Genomic DNA, 24,484 nt, shown 5'->3' with positions numbered 1-24,484 from the left:
ACATATATTGATTTCAATTACAAACACAGAATAGAAAGTATACAGTGCTCACTTTATATTTATTTTATTATAAATATTTGCACTGTAAAAATAAATCATATTTTTCAGTTCACTTAATACAAGTACTGCAGTGCAATCTCTTTATCAAGAAAGTTACAAAAATAATTGCATTCAAAAATAAAACAATTTAAAACTTTTAGAGCCAAAAGTCCACTCAGTCCTACTACTTGTTCAGCCAATCGCTCAGACAAGTTTGCTTACATTTGCAGGAGATAATACTGCCTGCTTCTTGTTTACAATGTCACCTGAAAGTGAGAACAGGCGTTTGCATGACACTGTTGTAGCCGGCGTTGTAAGACATTTATATGCCATATACACTAAAGATTTGCACGTCCCTTCATGCTTTGGCCACCATTCCAGAGGACGTGTCCATGCTGATGATGGGTTCTGCTCTATAACGATCCAAAGCTGTGCAGACCAACGCATGTTCATTTTCATCAACTGAGTTAGATGTCACCAGCAGAAGGTTGATTTTCTTTTTCAGTGGTTCGGGTTCTGTAGTTTCCACATAGGAGTGTTACTCTTTTAAGACTTCTGAAAGCATGTTCCACACCCCATCCCTCTCAGATTTTGGAAGGCACTTCAGATTCTTAAATCTTGGGTCGAGTGCTGTGGCTATCTTTGGAAATCTCACATTGGTACCTTCTTCCCGTTTTGTCAAATCTGCAGTGAAAGCGTTCTTAAAATGAACAACATGCTGGGTCATCATGTGAGACTGCTTTAACATGAAATATATGGCAGAAGTTGGTTAGAACACAGAGAAGCAGACATACAGTTCTTCCCCAAGGATTTCATTTTTTTTAAAACGAGCATCAACAGCATGGAGCATGTCCTCTGGAATGGTGGCTGAAGCATGAAGAGGCATATGAATCTTTAGCATGTTTGGCACTTACATACCTTACAATGCCAGCTACAAAAATGCCATGCAAATGTCTGTTTTCACTTTCAGGTGACAATGCAAATAAGAAGCAGGCAGCATTATCTCCCGTAAATGTAAACAAACTTTTTTCTCTTAGCAATTGGCTACACAAGAATAAGGACTGAGGAGACTTGTATGCTCTAAAGTTCTACATTGCTTTGTTTTTGAGTGCAGTTATATAACAACCCTCACACACAAATCTACATTTGTAAGTTGTGCTTTCACGATAAAGAGATTATCTCATACAAGTACCAAAGCAAACTGAAAAATACTAATTTCTCTTATAAATTTTTACAGTGTGAATAACTGTAATAAAAATAGAAAGTAAGCACTGTACACCTTGTATTCTGTGTTGTAACTGAAATCAATATATTTGAAAAATGTAGAAAACATCCAAAATATTTAATAAACTTCAATTAATTGACAGCCCTATTTATAATACAACTTTTGTATTAGGCAAGTCTGGAACTGTATATTTTCAACACAGACACAAATCTCTCATTAACTAAAATATTTGTGCACAAATCTCTCGATACCCAGTATTGAAAAATGTATTTCAAATTTTGATTTCAATATCACTCCACGCCACCGATGCTTCCCAGAATATACTCTGATGAAGGGACTTTCAAGTCACTGCTTGATTTTAAAAAACAGTAGAACATACCCACCTGGATATCCTTGATGGAATAAGTTCTCCCTCCCACCCCACCTACTTTGACAAAATCAAGATTAGCCCATATCTTCCTATCTCTTCTCAGTTCCACATCAGATAGCAGACTAAAACTGATGGAGAGAAGCACAATGCAAATAGACATCTAACACTCCGGGGGTAATTCTGCACCACTGCGCAATGCAGAATTTTACAGAAATTAATGGTGCAGAAACGGGTTGCAGAGATGTGGCTGTCCCTAGGCAGAGCCCAGCTTACAAACAGAAGACAAAGGTGGGGGAGGGGGGAGAAGGAACTAGAGGGTTCCCAGCAGCTGCAGTTTTCAGCACACACTGAAGAGAGGGCAGCAGCATGTGGGAAATGCCATGCAAGTCCAGGACTCAGCATTAGACTGTTTCTCCCTCTTTATCCCTGAGCTCTAGGAGTGTAGGGTTGCGAGTGTCTGGGCTGGGGGTGGAAGCCCTGCAGCTGATCTCTCGGTGGGTATAGGGTGAGAATGTCTGGGCTAGGAGACCCTGTCATAAACGGATAGTTAAGGGTTAATGTCTCTTTTACCTGTAAAGGGTTAACAAACAGAGGACCAATCAGGAGACAAGATACTTTCAAATCTTGGTGGAGGGAAGTCTTTGTTTGTGTTTTTTGGGTTTTGCTTTGTTCCCTCTGGGTCCTGAAAGGGACTAGACGTGCAACCAGGTTTCTTGCCAATCTCCCTGCTACAGTCTCTTATATATTTAGAATAGTGAGTATTAAGTAGGAAAGGCGGTTATAGTCTTTTGATTGTTTTCTGTATTTGCAAATGTGTAGTTTGCTGGAAGTATTTTAAATTGTATTTTGCTGGGGGGAGGCTTCTCCCTCGTGTCTTAAGCTGAAAGACCCTGTAACTTTTACCATCTAAATTACAGAGACAACTTTTACTTTTTTTTCCTTTTTATTAAAAGTTTTGCTTTTTAAGACCTGTTTGATTTTTTCCCCTTGTTGAGGCTCAAGGGAATTCAGTCTGTACTTACCAGGGAATTGGTGGGGGACAGGGAGAGAGAAGGGAGCGGGGAAGGGTGAAATCCCTTTGTTTTAGATTCACGGAGCTTGAATCTGTCTACCTCTCCAGGATAGCCCAGGGAGGGAAAGCCTGAGAAGGAGAGAGAAGGGGGAGAAAAAAACCTGATTTCTCTGTGTTGTGATTCAAGGAGTTTGAATCACGGTGATCGCCTAGTTTACCCAGGGCGGGAAAGATCTGGGAGAAAGAAAGGAGGGGGAAGGGAAATGGTTTATTCTCCTTTGTTGTGAGACTCGAGGAATTTGGGTCTTGGGGTCCCCAGGGAAGGTTTTTGGGGGGGACCAGAGTGCCCCAAAACACTATTTTTGGGTGGTGGCAGCTTATCAGATCTAAGCTGGTAATTAAGCTTAGAGGAATTCATGCTGGTACCTCATTTTTTGGACTCTAAGGTTCAGATTGGGGAATTATATCATGACAGACCCCCCCCGCCTCACAGCTGGGCTCTGGAAGGGTCGAGGGGTGAGTATCTGGGCTGTGTATCGGCTCTAGGAGAGGAGGGGGCGTGAGTGTCTGGGATGGGGGGTGGTGTAGCTGGGCTCTGGGGGAGAGGACGTGTGAATGTCTGGGTTGGGAGGGGCCCATGGCTGGGCTCCGAAAGAAAGGGGGTATGAGTGTCTGACCCCCAGTCTGGACTTGTGGGGGGGGGGGAGGGGAAGAGGGAGAGAGAAGGGTCAGAGAAACAGGAACTGAGTTTCTTTAACTTACTACTCCGAGACAGAGACAGAGTGTGTGTGTGTATATATGCATGTGTGTGTATTGTTACAGACATACTTGCTGACAGGAATTTTGAAATAAAATTACTAAAATAATTGAAACTGGCATGATTATTGAGTGTTATTTTGACAAATGAAATTTGCAGAATTTTAAAATACTGTGCATGGAATTTTAAATGTTTTGGCGCAGAATTCCCCCAGGAGTAATCTAAGTCCCCAGACATATCAGTTAGGGCATCCAAATTAGATACCAGAAATGAGGCCACTAAATTTTTGCCCGAAATCTCTGCTATTTATAACTGACCTACAAATTATTTCATATTTATAAATTGATTTAAAAAGCATATTTGCACGACTGAAACCTACTTTCTGTGTTTTCCTTATAGTTGGAGTCATATCCTTAAAATAATCGGGCTCCAGTTGTTCTGAAGCGTTCTGTTGTGTGGCCATGTTCCCATTACCACCTTCAATCTTCACACTGGTTGGTGCTTCTTCATCCCATGAAGTCCAATCTTCTACTTCAGACTGAATACAATTGAACAACATCACTTTAGCATTTGACTTGCAAGTGAAAGATTATAACATATTTTACTGGTTCAACAGGGTTAGTAGAATTGCTGTTTTACTCCACATCACCCAGCCCTTTAGAGACATTACCTGTTTAGGAACAGATGAATAATCCACTGTAGTTGGCAAAGTTATTTGGTCTCCACTTAACTTTCGTCCTCTTCCAGACCTGAAAGAGAAATGTAGGATTCCTCCAAGGTCTGAGAACATGAGCACTACATTAGAAAGAAAACAGCTGCTGAAGGCTAAATGAGCTACTGGAAGAAAGGAACCTGATGAAAATCACGGCTAAATCAGTAACTAACAGAAATAACCCAAGAAGTGGTTCTAATACAATGTTGATAATAGGATTAAAAGGGGACTCACTAAACAAAGTTAATATTGAAAACAATTCTTTTTTCAGTTTAATAATTTAAGGTGATGTTAGTAAGAAAATTTTAGAAGTTCAGTTTATGTTCCACTATTTATATGCTTGCTTTACACATTTTGCATTTCTCTCAGCTTGGACAATGGAATTTATAATCAATTTCACTTTCAAAATTCTCAGTGCTTCAGTGTTTGGTTTGCAAACACTGCAGGCTATGTTAGTTCAAAGACAACTTTTCCCTTACAAATTTTTTTTTTTTAATTCCTTGGAAACACTTCGGTAGCTTTCAGGTTTTATAAAAAGGTTTGAATTTTACAAATTTATATTTTGAGCTAACAGTTTCCCTGTAATGTGATAACTTAACAGAATACTAATAGATTTCTAACGTGAGGGACAGTAGGACAGGATTATATAAGATTCACCACCTCTATTCAACATGTACCACCATTTTGAGTGTTGCAGTTTTATCCATCATACCAGGAAATTTCCTTAGAAGACAGAATGAAAAACTGTGACCATTTGGGGTTCAGCACGTACCAGCGAGATATTGTGTCAGCACCTGCCCTGTAACTCTGGATGCCTTATGTGCGCTGTTGCTGTGGCTCACTGCCCAGATACCAACAGCTAACAGACAAGCATGCAGTTCCTTGAGGTCTGTGTGCTGTGCAGCCCTAGATCAGCAGCCCACCTACAACACAACAGCCCTACTCTGGTCTGCACAAGCCTTGGTTACTACTTGCAGGGTGACCCCCAACACACGCCCTGTCCTAATTTTCCCCAAAACCATCAGCCCTGAAGTGTCCAGTCCTCTCCTGGAATACACAGAAGTAAAAAGGTTTGTTGTCCCTTTAAAGAGACAGAAGCGCAGCTTATTATTTTAACTGGCATCAACAATCACCAAGTCAAACACAGCACTGGAATAGTTTAAAATTAAAAGTAAAACAAGTTTATTTACTCAAAAGTTGTTTTATGTGAGTTCAAGTAAAACACACTTTCTAGTGACTAAGATCTAACTCAACAAGCTACAGCCTTTGTTCAAGGTAGATCTCTTACCAATCTTTCCTCCTTCCAGCCAGGGCTCTCTCTTAGGAACTTCCACAAAAGTACAAGGTGGTGGTTTCCCTTGTCTGCCTAGGTGGAAGATGCCAAAATGGCTGTCTCTGCTTATCTCTCTCAAAATTCATTGACTCTGTTCCAAGAAGCACGAAGATCTCATCCTGTTCTTCCCATCCTCCTATGTAAATAGTGTGCCCACTGCTTTGATTCCACCATTCTTAATTTACATAGAAGACAGATAGCTGCCTTCTCTCCCGTCTGGGGAAAAAACTGTTTCCCTCCCTTCGTTTGGCCAGCCTTTAAAACATAATATTACTGAGTATCCATAATTCCTCATATAGTGTTCACAATGATCTTTGTCATCAGTTCACATATGATACTTTACAGGACCCATTTTATAAACAAAACAGTGAGTTGGAGTATGCTGGGCTGGCCAGGTCAGCTGAAACTCACTGCTGAATACCAGGGAATCCCTTGCCATCTGGCACTGAGGTTCTCATAGGTCACACCTTCCCCCTTACAAAACTGCAGGAGGGTTAGCCACAAACTAACTCAGAGGAAGGTCAGAATCCTCTTTCCTGGACAGAGCATCTCCCACATTTTCTCTCCCCACCATATAGGAAAAAAAAAACTATTGTGTCTCCTTTGCCTATTAACAGTCTCCAAGATATAATATCAGACAGTATCCATAATTTCACTTGCAGTGCTGTTACAAACATTACACAGTGATACTAATGACCAGTGTGTTATTAGATTTCAAACAACATATTACAGGTCACCTTAAATAAATATCACAACACCAAAAGCGTGAGATGTAGTGAGTATGTCAGGTCTGACGAGAGTTGCTGACACAGAGTAGTGAACTACAACTGGGCCTCTATTTCACAGAAACTAGTGCCTTAGAAGAACCTAGCAGGAACTAATGTTCCAAATGTATGCCTCGCATAAACTCTCTCTTTAAGAATGCCAATAAATCAAGTTAGGACAAATATACTGTGGCTGATACAATATACGTGATACAATATTATTTGGAGGGTTTGATGTTTTGGGGTGTTTTTTTTAATAAAATGACTGAACTTGTCAGAAGTGTAGGAACCTCATATCTTCCAAAGGCACAAACCTCCACAGTACAATCAATCAATAAGTCTTGTCTACACTAGGATATTACCTTCACCAGTGGAAGTTACAGTTTAGACAGAGTTCCAGCTTTTTCAACACTGTCATCTAACTCTGCTCTGATTGTCTATATGGCGATTTAGTGCACAGCAAGCTGGGATGTAAGTCTATAGCACAGCAGCTGGTGTGCACTAGCTGGCCAGATGGACACTGCTGTCACACACTAATATATGGAGATATACCTATCTCATAGAACTGGAAGGGACCCTGAAAGGTAATTGAGTCCAGTCCCCTGCCTTCACTAGCACAACCAAGTACTGATTTTACCTGAGATCACCTAAGTGGCCCCCTCAAGGACAGAACTCACAACGCTGGGTTTAGCAGGCCAGTGCTCAAAACACTGAGCTATCCCTCCCCTCTAAGTTCCATAGTGTGCTCTGATCTACTGCTGTCTGAAACTTCTATTGCAGTGGCTCTCAGCTCTTCCAGACTACTGTACCCCTTTCAAGAATCTGATTTGTCTTGTGTACTCCAAGTTTTATCTTACTTAAATACTTACAAAATCAGACATAAAAATACAAAAGTGTCACAGCAAACTATTACTGAAAAACCGCTGTCTCATTTTTACCATATAATTATAAAACAAATCAATTGGAATATAAATACTGTACTTACACTGTACAGTATACAGAGCAGTATTAACAAGTCATTGTCTATGAAATTTAACTTTGTACTGACTTTGTTAGTGCTTTTTATGTAGCCTGTTGTAAAACTAGGCAAATATCTAAATGAGTTGATGTACCCCCTGGAAGACCTCCCAGTACCCCCAGGGGACACGTACCCCTGGCTGAGAACCACTGTTCTAGTGCATGGCAGCAGCATGCAGATTGTCCCTTAGCGTGCAGCAGACTGGTGTGCTACAGATTCACATCCCAGTTTATCATGCACTAAACTGAAATACAAAAAAAGCCCTCCTATTTACACTACAGCCTTCACTGTTGCATACCAGCGAAGAATTACAGGTCTGAATTTTCCTCACATTGACAGTAAAACATGGGATGGTGTGGAGTATCTCTTTGAACTATACAGTCTTTTCTTCCCTTTTCTGGTTGAGAGATCAGTTTCTGAAGTCAGCTGTATAGCGCCTGAAAGCTCCAGGCTACTGCTCCTTTAGAAATTCTTTCCTAGTGCTGCATGGATAAATAGTTGGGGAAAGAGACCAAAGGACTCAATGACCATTGCTCAGTGAATCCACATATCAGTCTGAAGATCCTCACTATAATACATTGCTGGCAAACTGGGCAAAGACTGAGAATCCACTGTTTGTACCAATGGCCATGAATGGATTAATTTAGCATTCTGCAGCCAATATAGAGGACATATTAGGGAACAGTCAAAGACACAATCAAAAGGCTTATAGCCAAGGAAACTATTTGCTGCTAGATTGAGTGCTACATGCTCAAAGTTTCTGTTTCTATCCTTTATATGCAGTGAGTATATAGGCAACGTTTTAGAAAAAAATAGCGCTGTCAGTTCCCACTGTAGTGTATTAAAATGGGAGACCACCAGCTTGAAAAGTTACAATGTTTTTGGATTGAAATTTATCTATTATTGGTACATATGCTCCTGAAGTTAATAGAAAGACTAGAAAATATATTTCTCTATTTTTCTCCAATTTGTTTACTTTATGCATGCGACAGCATTATGCATTTAATCAGTTCCACTATTTTGCTGATAGTCATTTGCATTACTAATGTCCTGATCTGGAGAGTTCACATGTGTACCTTTTTCTAGGCTCTGCAGGAAAGCATTTACCAGCAACAGGACCAAGCTTAAAACTGAAGAGACCGCATCTGATGTATGAACAGCGAGAAGAGAAAAGGGTTTTGGGATTGGTCCAAATATGGTTAATACTGTTGTTCTTCAGTTTGCCCAAAAAACCCTTGTGGCCATAGCAAGAAAGCAGAAAGATCCCTTATAATTTCTTTTAAGCATTCTACTTGAAAAACCCTCTATGAGAAAAGTGACTTTGTTTAAGTTAGTCCAGTTTAAAAAAAAAATAATCAAGTTTGTAGTACTCTTTTAAATACAAGCATTAACATAACTTCTTCCAAAGCTTTGAGCTCTCAGACTTCACAGTTAAGGTCAAATAGCACCTCCATAAGACACACACAAGCTCCCACATATTTGCAAAAGATCAATTTTTTTCTCCAGTTCCACAAGCTTTTTATTTTGGGAAAATAAGTCTGCATTTGAAAGAAAAATCTGAAGTCTTGCCAGGAGCTTCCCTGTTTAGTAGCCACCAAACATCACTACAATCTAATTTAAACACCCTTCTAGACATACTTTTAAGTGATGGAAGTGCATCCCCATTTTCCAGCTTGCGTGCATTGGATTTCCACAAGGCCCACAGGCTCAGCACAAATCCTGAGAGTTTTTTCCAATTGAAATGTCACTCCTGGATTACAACACTCACTCCTGCTGAGAAAGTAGGATGGAGCGAAGGAAGAGAACATTTAAAGTTTACTCCCACCTACACCTAATCTCAAGCAGCAACACAGTACTAAAAGGAGTGACAAAAAACCAGAGCACTGGACTCTTGACTTTACAGTATTACCAATCCAGCCTTAATTGTGTTAGTGCTTCTTCAACCATTAAAACTTTAAATGTGCGGAGAGTTTCTTTAAATGCTTTGGCCATCTCTATGATCATCAGTGTATGGAATAATAGTTCGGATGAATGGTGAGTGGCCAATCTAGTACTGTACATCGGGGAAGTAAATAGGCAGACCGCGGATCAAATCCGGATGCCAGATGCCTTTTATTTACTTATTAATATCATTATTTTTGTATTATTTTCTCTGGAATCTGGACCTTAACAAAAATAATTGACTTTTCCTGATGTATATAATTAAGCTTGGTTTATGGAAAACCAACAAAAATCCCACAAAATACACTGACTTTCATTAAAACTATGTTAGGCCTCAATACTGCAAAGACAACTGAATGGGATGGACTTCTGTCCCCATGCAGAGCCCCAACAACTTCAAAGGGACTCTGCATAGATACAGGGGTCCACATGCAGGGGGTTGGACTAGATGACCTCATGAGGTCTCTTCCAACCCTAATCTATGATTCTAGTGAGTTTCCCCCTCCTACACACATTTTTTTTCCCAGTGCTGAGGCATCCTAACATTTTCTTTACTTCCTTGACTGCAAATGCATATTAAGCAGAGGTTTGCACTGAACTGTTCACAGTGAGACAGCCAGAAAACCTAGGTGTCATGAGGACAACAGAATAAGCCAAATTTTAAGCATCTAAACCATGCTTTTTCCACATACGACATTTCACAAAGAAACATTTTAAAATTTTCTTCAAATAAATTCTAACTCATCTCTTACAGATCTGTACAATTCACCCCCAAGTTTTAAAAAGCCCTTAGTGGGCAGAAGGCAATTTGAGGAGCTTCAGATAGACTGGTTTGGTTTGGCAAACAAAAGTGGGAGGGTCACAATTAGGTTTATAATGGCAACCTAGTAACAAACAATTGTGGACTTGATATTGTAATTTAAAAAAAAAAAACCCTGAGAGTTGGTAAGCGTATACTCTGCTCTAAGGAGGTTTTCAGCTAAAGAGTGGGTTTTTTCTTCCAGAAATTCAGAGAACAGATTTTTCAGATATGTTTTTATGAGACAACTTTCAAAACATGCTTTAAAAAAAAATTAAAAATAGGGATAAGAGACAGCCAGTATTATTGTGTTATACACCACACTGTGTATACACAGCTGTAGAACATAGTCCAATTACTCATATTAGAGCACTATATAATTTTGAATGTTGAACAGCAAGATGAAAGGTTTGAGTACAGTTTAACTATCTTTAATTTAATTAATAATCATCATCATTCACCTAGGCTTTGTTCTGCAGTTAAGAACTATGCAAATGAGTAAGAGGAGGGGAAAAGATTGGAAGCAACTTGTATTTAAACAAAAGAGTAGACAGTTTAATACACAAAACCATGTTATTTACCTGCATATTAGCCTCTTAATGAAGGACAGCACTGCTGCCAGGCAAGTACAAATTTTAAAGAGCCGGAACTGTGTGATGGCCATGGCAAGAAACTTTGCCTGTAAAAAAAACCAAAATAAAAATAAAAATAAAAAATATCCCAGATGCAGAATACATCTTTATACAGTTTTTAGGCCTGATTAGCTTCTCACTTACCCATGAGCAAATAAAGAGTAACAGCACTGAAGACAATGGAGTTACACCAGTGAGGGGAGAGTCAATGCACTATGTACATACTATTTGTCATCCATTATGACATTTTATTGACTTTGTAGTAGTTATATAACAAAGTCCTTCAAATATATAATCAAGAAAAAGAAAAAAAAAAGGTAGGACCCATGGTACTCAGGCAAACAATATATATATAAAAAAGAATACCATCCCATAAGTATGAGCGAACATATTTGTCAGTTTTCTGTCAGTTTAAAAATAACTGTACTATAACTCTATACAACCAATTTATTTTAGATATGATTATTATTGCTACAGGTAGCTGCAGCCAGAACATGTACCCAGTTGCTCACACAGTTCCTATGAACTGCAATAGGAACTCTAATCACAGAAGTTGGCCCTTAGAGAGCATGATGATACTTTGAGCAACTGACTTTACCATCATAAGAACAATTGAACCTAACAGGCCCCTCATTTTCTCTACAGACATGGATGTCCCTGTGGTAACTGCACTGTTAAAATATGTATTGTGGACAGGATTGTGCTGTAATCAAGTCACGTAACTGGGCTAGAGCCTTGGCGTTGGCTAAAACAGCTTTAAAAACCTCAGAAACCGTCACTTCTCAGAGATAGTACTAATGTAAGGGGATTCTAGTCTCTCCAAAACCTCGAGACAGAGTATACCAAATTGATCCTAACAAATCTCTTTTCATGAGTTGCAGAATTTGGACTGGAATGAGCCACTAAAACTCTGGGTATACGAGTATTCCCCTAGATCCCTTCACTCCCCACCCCCCACCCCAAAATATATTTTTCTGAAGAAAAAACAACTCAGACCACACTGGAAAAAAGCCATAAGGATTTTATGAAAACACATTTATGCAAACACATACTACATAATTTGCTTTGGAAACATATTTAGTCCTCAAAACAGAACGCACGTGGCCCACGATTAAAAGCTTGCAATTCGTCTTCTAACTAGTTATGTCCATCATTTTCCTGTATCTGCCCTAGTTACCAGTACACCATTACAGAAGAATGGCCATACTGGGTCAGACCAAGGGTCCATCCAGCCAAGTAACCTGTCTTCCGACAGTGGCCAATGCCAGGTGCTTCAGAGAGAATGAACAGACGAGGTAATCACCATGTGATCCATCCCGTCACCCATTGCCAACATCTGGCAAACAGAGCTCTCTCAGCATACAGCCTATCACCGTATTTTGCCTTACCCAATCCAATGTGTGTAAAAAACCACACATGACTGAAGCTGAGCTGGGTGGGCAGGTCTTTTAAAAATTAGCACCACCCTCAATGAAACTATCCTGTCTTTTTTGATTTTCCTTAAACAATTCTCCATCATTTTATGCAATCAATTGTGGCCTCTTCCAAACAAACACATTTGGGGTTGAAATTTAGATCTGCAGCTGTAATTGCTAATAAACAAGGAACAAAAACTCAGGATTATAGCTCAGTTTCTTCTTCTGTTCAAGTTTCACTTTAATGGACCTTTTATAATTAGGATCAGTCAACTTGCAGGTACTCAGCATGGAAGAACCCTTAAAAGAAGGAAAATGGCATTTCATCTTCCTCTGCTTGTACCGGTGAGGGCCTGCAGACAGAGAGGTATCCTGATCCAGGCCCTGGTACTGACTTGCTGGAAAAGTCACCTGCATATCCCTGCCAAAGAAAGCCAGGTGGGGGAACTGCTTGGCATAAGAGGTATCCATTGTGGAGTTCCTCCTAATGCAGATAAGAGGTAGCTTGTGTGCATAGCATCCAGGAGCATGAAGACTTCACTGACAGGATGCACAAGGAGATGTCTGGGATGGAGGATGCTAGCCGACTACATGTGAAAAAAAGCAGATTCAGAGGAGAGGCCCTGCTCTCCAGGGAGGAGACTGGCTGCTTGCCACCTTGGGTCCCCTGTCCATCGAGATCAAGAACCAGTATGCTATACTATTAACAGGAGTTGAGGAGCAGACCCCAATGGTTGAAGAAGAGGAACCACTTACTCCCAAAGGCAGGAGACTCATGAACAGTAGACATAGGAGGGTGGTGGTTGGGGATCCCTTCTGCGGGGGATGGAGGCATCCACCTACTGACCTGAGATGATATTTTGCCTACCTAGAGTCCACATCCAAGATGTTACTGAAAGGTTGCTGAGGCTCATTTATCCCTCTGACCACTACCCCATGCTGCTCATCCATGTGGGCACTAATGGTACTGACAGGTATGACCTGAGCAGATTAGAAATGACTACAGAGCTTTGGGAACAGGGTGAAGGAATTGGGGTGGCAGGCTGAGTGCTTACCCACCCTCCCAGTTGAGGGTAAGGACAGGGACATGTGCATCCTTGAGATAAATGCATGGCTGCGTAGATACAGAATAGAAGGCCAGCATGGCCTCACAGTGAAAGAAGTTAGATACAGGGAACGTGCAGAAATTTAGGACATGAGAGCAACTGTCTACACCACGCTAAAAAGGCATTCTTCCTTTTGAAATGGTGGAGGAGTCTTATTTCATATATTACTAACCTGATTTCCTTCTTTGAAAAAATAACAAATTTTTAGATAAGGAGAATGGAGGCCTATCTTATGAGAGGAGACTGAACTTGTCCTGTTTAGTCAGCAAAAAGAAGGCTAAGCGGAGATATGATTGCTCTCTATAAATACATTAGCAGGATAAATACCAGTGAGGGTGAAGAGTTATTTAAGCATAAGGACAATGCCTGCCATTACATTACCATCTAAGAGACTAAGACTATCTAAGAGACTGACAAACAAAGAGGGGGTGATTCCTTTTTAAGCCTCTCTCCAGGAAAAGGGATGTTCTTAAAATGAAAGCCTTACTTAATACTTTCTCTATTTTTCCCTTATTTTCTTTATTTTTAACAAAAGGTTAAAAAAATTTTTAATGGTGTATTTGCCATAGTGCTAAGTAGGTCTCTGTATACCAAACCTTATTTAACATTGTTTAATGTGGGACAGTAACTAGGTTATGTCAACACCTTTGGTCAGTTTATTCCATTGAAATTAGTACAGTAGCTCTCAAACTTCTATAACTAATCCTTTTGGAAGTGTGTTATATTTTCTAGTCAAGCAAAAAAACCTCATGTTTGGAAAAAGAGATTTTGCACTGAGGTTTATATTTGCATTTTTGTCTGTTCTAAGTTCAGCCATACACAGTTATTTGCTGTGACTTGTAACAATGTGAGGAATTTGTTTGTAAAATTTACTAATTCTAGTTGATATTTTGAAGTTGTTCTTATGAAAAGTACTGTATTGTAGAATGCCTCTATGTCCATTCACCATTGTTGACAAGCCTATAAGCACACCTGTCCCGGACTAGATACAGCGAAGAGTAGTTAACCTTAATGACTGTAGTCTGACCAGTCACTAGTATGCTAAAGTTGGTTGGACTGGGGAAAAGCCACTTCCTTCAGCTTGTCTATATGGGGTTCAGATTTGGAGAGTGAAAAATTACCAGAAGCAGGACAAATGAACTAAGTATTGAGATACATAAACTTGAGGGACTTGGAGCCACTCAGGTAGCTTGGGGCAGGAGAGATGCAGAGACAGGCATGCTTTTGTAGCAGGGGAGGTTTGGTTTAGCTGTGGGACTACCCAAGGTCAAAGCAAGCTGACTGGGGGTGGGGGATGGGAAGAGAGATGGAATGATGGAAATGACAAGCCATGTGCTGCAGCTGAAAGACGGCCCCAATAGACTCTGACCTCCAGCTCAAAGAATGCTCTGGAGTGGTGAGGAAAACAAGTCAGGGAAATACATGTAGGGTTTGCTATTTTTGTATAGATCTCTGTATTTCTCATACAATTAAGTAAGAGAAATTGCGATTCAGAATCCGCCTGTGTATTGTATGTGACACCTATCACATGCCCTTGAACAGTTAATGGGTAGGCCCAGAACACCCGCACAACTGGAGTTCTGGGGAAAGTGTATTGAAGCTACAAGGGAACCTGGGGGGTCAGCACAGGTAACAGGGGCAAAACAGTGGGACTGGGAGGTCCGAACTCTCAGAAAGGAGTGCTAGACAGATGATCTGCACCTTGAGTGTGTGATCAGGGACCCCAAAACAGGGGCAGTACCTGGATTCAGTTCAAACTCCAAGGTTTTTAAAACACAAAGGACCCAATCTGGTGAGTAGCCAGGGAGGGGCACTTGACTAGATCTGCGACAAGACATCAAAACCAGAGAATTTGAGCTATATAAATAGTCTAACTGTAGATGATTGTTTTAGAAACTAACAACTTCTCTAAATCAACTCCTGGTAAGAAGAGAAAAAGACTTGTGATGCCCTCTTCAAACCATTAAAGAGCAAAGGACAGCTGAAATTCAATTTTGTTATAGCATTTAAGCCTCTTTTCCTAGATTAAAGCTTTGAATGCAAGGAATGTCTATTAAGACTCACAGCACTACATGAAATTATCCAATACTGTACTTAGGATGACTGTAACCTACAGTAACAATAAAGATACCAAGTGAGACACAACATAAAAGACATTCAGAAGTACCAAATCCCTTAGGAAATTATGTTCAGCTGCCAGATGAATGGCATGATTCACATGACAAATTGTTCTTAGTGTTATATACACACTGCAAAGTGCTTGCAGTAAGATTTTGGATCCAATCCAAATAAAAATATGCATGGCCTTTTGAAACTTATAAGCTCCAGAAGGCCATGAAGCAACCTTCCTGAGGAAAAGGCCTGTCCATTGCTAAAGGGCAGGCATGGTGCAGTAAAGTACAAACAAAAGATAGGTCAACCTAGTGAGCTGTAGTACAGGAGAAATGGTGCTCAGGAGGAACCTCATTTATGGGCCTCATCTCAACTCCCTATACTGAACTTGTCTGCTTCCCTATCAACAGGGACACCTGTCATAAACAGATAGCTAAGGGTTAATGTCTCTTTCACCTGAAGCACCTGACCAGAGGACCAATCAGGAAACCGGATTTTTTCAACTTTGGGTGGAGGGAATTGAGTGTCTAAGTCTTTTGTCTGTCTGCCTGCTTTCTCTGAGCTTTGGAGAAGTACTTTCTACTTTCTAGTCTTCTGTTTCTAAGTGTAAGGACAAAGAGATCAGATAGTAAGTTCTATGGTTTTCTTTTCTTTGGTATTTGCATGAATATAAGTGCTGGAGGGCTTTGATTTGTATTCTTTTTGAATAAGGCTGTTTATTCAATATTCTTTTAAGCAACTGACCTTGTGTTATATCATCTTAATACAGAGAGAACATTTGTATGTATTTTTCTTTCTTTTTATATAAAGCTTTCTTTTAAGACCGGTTGGAGTTTTTCTTTACTTCAGGGAAATTGAGTCTGTACTCACCAGGGAATTGGTGGGAGGAAGAAATCGGGGAGATCTGTGTGTTGAATTTGCTAGCCTGATTTTGCATTCCCTCTGGGGGAATAGGAAAGTACTATTTGTTTCCAGGATTGGAAACAGAGAGGGGGAGTCCCTCTGTGTAGTTTCACAGAGCTTGTGTCTGTATATCTCTTCAGGAGCACCTGGAGGGGGGAAGGGAAAAAGGATTATTTCCCTTTGTTGTGAGACTCAAGGGATTTGGGTCTTGGGGTCCCCAGGGAAGGTTTTTCGGGGGACCAGAGTGCCCCAAAACACTCTAATTTTTTGGGTGGTGGCAGCAGGTACCAGGTCCAAGCTGGTAACTAAGCTTGGAGGTTTTCATACTAACCCCCATATTTTGGACGCTAAGGTCCAAATCTGGGACTAAGGTTATGATATGGTGGCAGGGGTGGGATATAGACAGAATCCAGAAGCCAGTAGGAATATTATATTTTTCTTTTCTCTGCTAAGGGCTTTTTAGCAGAGAGAGAAACAGTTGGTTTTAAAAGGGAACCAGAGAGAATTTTTTTTTTCTGCTCTCTCTGGCAGTTTGTGGCTTGCATGTTAAGCAAGAAGCCATTACCAAACTGTTAAGGGTCTTTTGTCATGCAATAGCCCTCCCATTAGGAGGCAAGTACCAGCACTTATATGCATGCAAATAAAGTGGTTTTTCTGGTTTCCCTTCATTGAACATTAGCTAGAGAGAGAAAAGGAAAAAAGCACTGTTGCTAGGCAGACTTCAGGAGGCAACAGAACCTGCAGTTCAGAAGATAAACACCGGAGGGCACCCCAACACAAGAAAACAGGAATCATGACTTCTAAGGCAAAAATTGAGGCCGAAGAGCAATTCAGAGAAGCTGAACACAGGCGACAACTGGAGATGAAAGAAAAGGAAGAAAGCATCAAACTGGCAGCCTTCAAAAAAGAACAGGCAGCCCAAGAGGCAGCACACAAAAGAAAACTAGAAGAAGAAGAGGTGGCCTACCGAAGGAAACAAGCAGAAGAAGAGGCGGCCCACCGCCGAGACATGGAAAAACACCAAAAAAAAAATGGAAAAACACCAAAAAGAAATGAAAAAACAACAAAAAGAAATGAAAAAACAACAAAAAGAAAATGAAGAAAAGGAAAAACAGAGAAAACATGAACTGGAGATGGCAAAAGCTGGGTTGCATGTGCCAGCCAACCCTAACAACCCGGCGCCAATTATTGCTCCACAGCACAGGAAATTTCCCACCTACAAGGCAGGTGATGACACCGAGGCCTTCTTGGAAAATTTTGAAAGAGCCTGTCTTGGGTACAACATCCCCGAAGACCAGTACATGGTAGAATTGAGGTCACAGCTCAGTGGACCTTTAGCAGAGGTGGCAGCTGAAATGCCTAAGCTGCAAATGAATGACTATAAACTTTTTCAAACCAAGGCCAGATACAGGATGGGGATAACCCCAGATCATGCCCGTCGGCGCTTCAGAACCCAAAAGTGGAAACCAGAGGTGTCATTTCCCAAACACGCCTACTACATTGCAAAAAACTATGAGGCCTGGATAACAGGAAACAACATTAAAACCTTGGAAGAACTAAACCTCCTCATACAAATGGAGCAGTTCTTGGATGGTGTTCCTGAAGACATCACACGGTACATACAAGATGGAAATCCCAAAGATATCGCTGAGGCGGGGGAGATTGGAGCCAAATGGATGGAACTGGCAGAAAGCAAAAAAGCTACTGTCAAGGGGAACAATTACCCCAGGGGGCACACAGACCATAAACCCTACAACCGAGGACAGCCAAAGACCCCACATACCACCCAAGTAAAGCCACAGATACCCTACCCTTCAACCTCACCAGTCTCCAGTAACTCACCTCGGCCCAGTGACCCATCAGATGGAAGATGCTTTAAGTGTAATGAACTGGGACATATCAAGGCCAACTGTCCCAAGAACACCATGCGAGTGCAATTCATTACACCACCATCACACCAAAGATCCCCAGGCCCGGATGCCTCTCAAATACCCTTGGAGCGAAGGGAAAATTTGAGAGTGGGCGGAAAGAAGGTTACTGCGTGGAGAGACACGGGGGCACAAGTGTCAGCTATCCACCAATCCTTCGTTAACCCCAAATTCATCAACCCAAAGGCCAAAGTTACAATTTACCCCTTCATGTCACAAGCTGTAGACTTGCCTACAGCTCAACTGCCTGTCCAGTACAAAGGCTGGTCAGGAATGTGGACTTTTGCAGTCTATGACAATTATCCTATCCCCATGCTACTGGGGGAAGACTTGGCCAACCAGGTAAGGCGGGCCAAGAGAGTGGGAATGGTTACACGTAGCCAAACCAGGCAAGCTTCCAGACCCATTCCTGTTCCTGAGCCGTCCACAGACGCCCCGTCTGTGTTACCAGAGACCCAGACAGAGGTAGTGGACCCGGATTCCATGCCTACCACTGAAACAGCCACAGCATCTCCAGTCCCAGGCCCGGAACTGGAACAGCAACCAGCACCAGCAAATGCAACCACATCTTCAAACTCAACGCCAGAGGGCGCCAGCGAGCCAGAACTGGCAGAAGCAAAAGACAGCCATACCCAAAAGGCTCAGCCAGAGCCTGAAATACCCTCAGGTGCACCAGCGGAGAGCGGTTCACCAGCAACGGAAACAACCCCATCACCTACATCGCTTCCAGAGGGACCAAGCCCAAGTCCACAGTCTGAGGAAGAACTGATGACCCCAGCCTCAAGGGAACAGTTCCAGACTGAGCAGGAAGCGGATGACAGCCTTCAGAAAGCTTGGGCGGCGGCACGGAGCACCCCACCGCCTCTCAGCTCTTCTAATCGATCCCGGTTTGTTATAAACCAAGGACTTTTATACAAGAAAATTCTTTCTGGTGAACACCGGGAAAAATGGCAGCCGCAAAAACAGTTGGTGGTTCCAACTAAGTACCGGGGGAAGCTCTTAAGCTTAGCCCATGATCATCCCAGTGGCCATGCTGGGGTAAACAAAACCAAGGACCGGTTGGGGAAGTCCTTCCACTGGGAGGGGATGGGCAAGGACGTTGCCAAGTATGTCCGGTCTTGTGAGGTATGCCAAAGAGTGAAAAAGCCTCAAGACCAGGTCAAGGCCCCTCTCCAGCCACTCCCCATAATTGAGGTCCCATTTCAGCGAGTAGCTGTGGATATTCTGGGCCCTTTCCCAAAAAAGACGCCCAGAGGAAAGCAGTACGTACTGACTTTAGTGGACTTTGCTACCCGATGGCCGGAAGCAGTAGCTCTAGGTAACACCCGGGCTAACACTGTGTGCCTGGCCTTAACAGACATCTTTGCCAGGGTAGGTTGGCCCTCCGACATCCTTACAAATTCAGGGTCTAATTTCCTGGCAGGGACCATGGAAAAACTGTGGGAAACTCATGGGGTAAATCACTTGGTTGCCACCCCGTACCACCATCAAACCAATGGCCTGGTGGAAAGGTTCAATGGAACTTTGGGGGCCATGATACGAAAATTCATCAACGAATTCTCCAATAATTGGGACCTAGTGTTGCAGCAGTTGCTGTTTGCCTACAGGGCTGTACCACATCCCAGTTTAGGGTTTTCACCATTTGAACTTGTGTATGGTCACGAGGTTAAGGGGCCATTACAGTTGGTGAAGCAGCAATGGGAGGGGTTTACGCCTTCTCCAGGAACTAACATTCTGGACTTTGTAAGCAACCTACAAAGCACCCTCCGACACTCTTTAGCCCTTGCTAAAGAGAACCTAAAGAATGCTCAAAAAGAGCAAAAGGCCTGGTATGACAGACATGCCAGAGAACGTTCCTTCAAGGTAGGAGACCAGGTTATGGTCTTGAAGGCGCAACAGGCCCATAAGATGGAAGCATCATGGAAAGGGCCATTCACGGTCCAAGAGCGCCTGGGAGCTGTAAACTACCTCATAGCATTTCCCAATTCCTCACTAAAGCCTAAAGTGTACCATGTTAATTCTCTCAAGCCTTTCTATTCCAGAGACTTACAGGTTTGTCAGTTTACAGTCCAGGGAGATGATGCTGAGTGGCCTGACGGTGTCTACTACGATGGGAAAAAAGACGGTGGCGTGGAAGAGGTGAACCTCTCAACCACCCTGAAACGTCTGCAGCGGCAACAAATCAAGGAGCTGTGCACTAGCTTCGCCCCATTGTTCTCAGCCACCCCAGGACAGACTGAACGGGCATACCACTCCATTGATACAGGTAATGCTCACCCAATCAGAACCCCACCCTACCGAGTGTCTCCTCATGCCCAAGCTGCTATAGAACGGGAGATCCAGAACATGCTACAGATGGGTATAATCCGCTCATCTACCAGTGCATGGGCATCTCCAGTGGTTCTGGTACCCAAACCAGATGGGGAAATACGCTTTTGCGTGGACTACCGTAAGCTAAATGCTGTAACTCGTCCGGACAACTATCCAATGCCACGTACCGATAAGCTATTGGAAAAGTTGGGACGTGCCCAGTTCATCTCTACAATAGACTTAACCAAGGGGTACTGGCAAGTACCGCTAGATGAACCTGCCAAGAAGAGGTCAGCATTCGTCACCCATGCGGGGGTGTATGAATTCAATGTCCTTCCTTTCGGCCTTCGAAATGCACCCGCCACCTTCCAGAGGCTGGTAGATGGTCTACTAGCTGGACTGGGAGAATTTGCAGTTGCCTACCTCGATAATGTGGCCATTTTTTCAGACTCCTGGCCCAAACACCTACTACACCTGGAAAAGGTCTTTGAGCGCATCAGGCAGGCAGGACTAACTGTTAAGGCCAAAAAGTGTCAAATAGGCCAAAACAGAGTGACTTACCTGGGGCACCAGGTGGGTCGAGAAACCATAAACCCCCTACAGGCCAAGGTGGAGGCTATCCAAAAGTGGCCTGTCCCACGGTCCAAGAAGCAGGTCCAATCCTTCTTAGGCTTGGCCGGATACTACAGGCGATTTGTACCACACTACAGCCAAATCGCTGCCCCACTGACCGACCTGACCAAAAAGACCCAGCCAAATGCAGTTAAGTGGACTGATGAGTGTCAAAAGGCCTTTACCCAACTTAAGGCAACGCTCATGTCTGACCCTGTGCTCAGGGCCCCGGACTTTGACAAGCCATTCCTAGTAACCACGGATGCATCTGAGCGTGGTATAGGAGCAGTGCTCATGCAGGAAGCAACAGATCACAACTTCCATCCTGTCGTGTTTCTCAGCAAGAAACTGTCTGAGAGGGAAAGTCACTGGTCAGTCAGTGAAAAGAAATGCTATGCCATTGTGTACGCCCTGAAAAAGCTACGCCCATATGTTTGGGAACGGCGGTTCCAACTACAAACTGACCATGCTGCACTAAAGTGGCTTCATACTGCCAAGGGGAACAACAAGAAACTTCTTCGTTGGAGTTTAGCTCTCCAAAATTTTGATTTTGAAATTCAACACATCACAGGAGCTTCTAACAAAGTAGCTAATGCACTCTCCCGTGAGAGTTTCCCAGATTTCAGTAGTTAAAAAGTGTTCTTAAAATGTAGAAGTCTGTTAGTTATATACTTAGGAGTATATGTAAAGGTGTATGTGTTGTATTAATCTGTTTATTTTCAAGTTCTAGAAGGAAATCGCCGCCAGTAAGCTTCCCCACTGTCTGCAATTTGGGGGGCGTGTCATAAACAGATAGCTAAGGGTTAATGTCTCTTTCACCTGAAGCACCTGACCAGAGGACCAATCAGGAAACCGGATTTTTTCAACTTTGGGTGGAGGGAATTGAGTGTCTAAGTCTTTTGTCTGTCTGCCTGCTTTCTCTGAGCTTTGGAGAAGTACTTTCTACTTTCTAGTCTTCTGTTTCTAAGTGTAAGGACAAAGAGATCAGATAGTAAGTTCTATGGTTTTCTTTTCTTTGGTATTTGCATGAATATAAGTGCTGGAGGGCTTTGATTTGTATTCTTTTTGAATAAGGCTGTTTATTCAATATTCTTTTAAGCAATTGACCCTGTGTTATATCATCTTAATACAGAGAGAACATTTGTATGTATTTTTCTTTCTTTTTATATAAAGCTTTCTTTTAAGACCGGTTGGAGTTTTTCTTTACTTCAGGGAAATTGAGTCTGTACTCACCAGGGAATTGGTGGGAGGAAGAAATCGGGGAGATCTGTGTGTTGAATTTGCTAGCCTGATTTTGCATTCCCTCTGGGGGAATAGGAAAGTACTATTTGTTTCCAGGATTGGAAACAGAGAGGGGGAGTCCCTCTGTGTAGTTTCACAGAGCTTGTGTCTGTGTATCTCTTCAGGAGCACCTGGAGGGGGGAAGGGAAAAAGGATTATTTCCCTTTGTTGTGAGACTCAAGGGATTTGGGTCTTGGGGTCCCCAGGGAAGGTTTTTCGGGGGACCAGAGTGCCCCAAAACACTCTAATTTTTTGGGTGGTGGCAGCAGGTACCAGGTCCAAGCTGGTAACTAAGCTTGGAGGTTTTCATACTAACCCCCATATTTTGGACGCTAAGGTCCAAATCTGGGACTAAGGTTATGAAATTATCCAATACTGTACTTAGGATGACTGTAACCTACAGTAACAATAAAGATACCAAGTGAGACACAACATAAAAGACATTCAGAAGTACCAAATCCCTTAGGAAATTATGTTCAGCTGCCAGATGAATGGCATGATTCACATGACAAATTGTTCTTAGTGTTATATACACACTGCAAAGTGCTTGCAGTATGATTTTGGATCCAATCCAAATAAAAATATGCATGGCCTTTTGAAACTTATAAGCTCCAGAAGGCCATGAAGCAACCTTCCTGAGGAAAAGGCCTGTCCATTGCTAAAGGGCAGGCATGGTGCAGTAAAGTACAAACAAAAGATAGGTCAACCTAGTGAGCTGTAGTACAGGAGAAATGGTGCTCAGGAGGAACCTCATTTATGGGCCTCATCTCAACTCCCTATACTGAACTTGTCTGCTTCCCTATCAACAGGGACACCACAGCCCAAGAGATGGAAAGGTCCTAGAGGGAAACAGAAGGGAGGGACGGGGGAGTGCCTTTTGCTTCAATGGTGGTCTGGAACAGGTCTCTTTTCCACAATCCGGGGAGGTGTTGGGCCACCTCCAACTCATTTAACACCATTGTTTTTGAGGGAGATGTAACGCTGACAGACTGGCTCAAGCCAAAGGCCAATTCGCTTGTGTATGAATATCAAAAAAGTGTTAAGTGTATTATTATGTATTTAAGAACAACCAATTGTGTCAAATAATGTTCAAAAGAGATGTTAGTTGTATTGTTTTCACTTGTCATGTAATAGAAAACAACGGGATATAGACATTTACATTATCTATGCCCTAGTAATTAAAAAACCCTAGATCAAAAGGTACATTAATGTAAGAGTATATTCAGGTATTAAAAGTAATGGAATGTTACTTGTATTGTTTTTACTTATCTATTTCTATTATAATTAAGGCTAAGTTTATGTCATGGAGGTCTCGGAAATCACAGATGCTGTGACTTCCACAGGCCTCCATGACATTTTCTGCTTCAGTCCCTCGGGCATCAGCCAGCGGGTCCCTGAAAGGTTTGCAGTGGCAGGTGACAGCCTCCTCAGAGTCTCCCTGCAGGGTTTCAGCAACAGCCTCCTCAGGGGGCCATCCTCAGGGTTCCAGCGACTGGGGATAGCTGAACGGGGAAACCCTGCAGCTCCCAGCCACCAGTGACAGGGGAAACTATGGAGCCACAGCAGCAGAAGTGACAGACAGGCCACGGCTTCTGTGAATTTTTGTTTATTGTCCGTGACTTTTACTAAAAATAGCCATGATAAAATCTTAGCCTTAATGATAATGTAATGGCAGGCATTTATATTATGTATATCACTGTAACTAAAATACCCATCAAATGCAAATAGAGTCTTGGAAATGTGAATGAAGAAGAGTTTTAACCTCAAAGCAAAGACCACTGTGTTCAACAATGGGAATTCACAAACTCAGTTTGCATTTCCTACTCATCAAAGGAAAGCACACATGGGTAAAGACATTGTTCAGATTGTTTTCTGGAGAAAAATCTATAAATACTGAGTCAAGGGATGGTCCTGTACCCCTGAACTGTTTGGATTCTAACAGAGTAGAATAACTGAACAAGAAGATGGAGATTCCCAGAATTACTCTGGGTACCGCTGAAGAGACCTTTGGGAAACTGGCAAATTACTATCTCTCTGCTATCATTTTGGACTTACAAATTTTGACTCACCTGATATTATATTTTACCTGCTTTAGCTCTCAATGACTCTTTGTCTTTGGTAAAATCTTTAGTTTACTAGAAAATTGGCTCCCAGCATTGTCTTTGGTGAGAGATCCAAAGTACCAATTGATTTGAGATAACAGGCTGATCCTTTG

The 24,484-nt window shown here is 42.2% G+C and overlaps 1 protein-coding gene across 5 annotated transcripts in view; it reads right to left on the bottom strand.

Annotated features, from left to right (window-relative positions):
• Positions 1-24,484, bottom strand: part of EBAG9 (estrogen receptor binding site associated antigen 9) — a 45,558-nt gene that overhangs the window by 12,639 nt on the left and 8,435 nt on the right. For 3 of the 5 annotated variants that reach the window (XM_050941353.1, XM_050941354.1, XM_050941350.1), the window contains exons 2-4: positions 10,552-10,649; positions 4,074-4,152; positions 3,783-3,941 (exon numbers count right to left, since the gene is read on the bottom strand). In XM_050941353.1, coding sequence (XP_050797310.1) covers positions 3,783-3,941; positions 4,074-4,152; positions 10,552-10,634 — 321 coding nt within the window. In that variant the 5' untranslated portion in view covers positions 10,635-10,649. The remainder of the gene's footprint in view (positions 1-3,782; positions 3,942-4,073; positions 4,153-10,551; positions 10,650-24,484) is intronic. The other 2 variants (XM_050941351.1, XM_050941352.1) reach the window with 2 other exon arrangements.

Source organism: Gopherus flavomarginatus, chromosome 2, assembly GCF_025201925.1.
Source record: "Gopherus flavomarginatus isolate rGopFla2 chromosome 2, rGopFla2.mat.asm, whole genome shotgun sequence".
NCBI lineage: Eukaryota > Metazoa > Chordata > Testudines > Testudinidae > Gopherus > Gopherus flavomarginatus.
The sequence above is the reverse complement of the archived record's forward strand: the minus strand, read 5'-3'. Positions and strand labels throughout refer to the sequence as shown.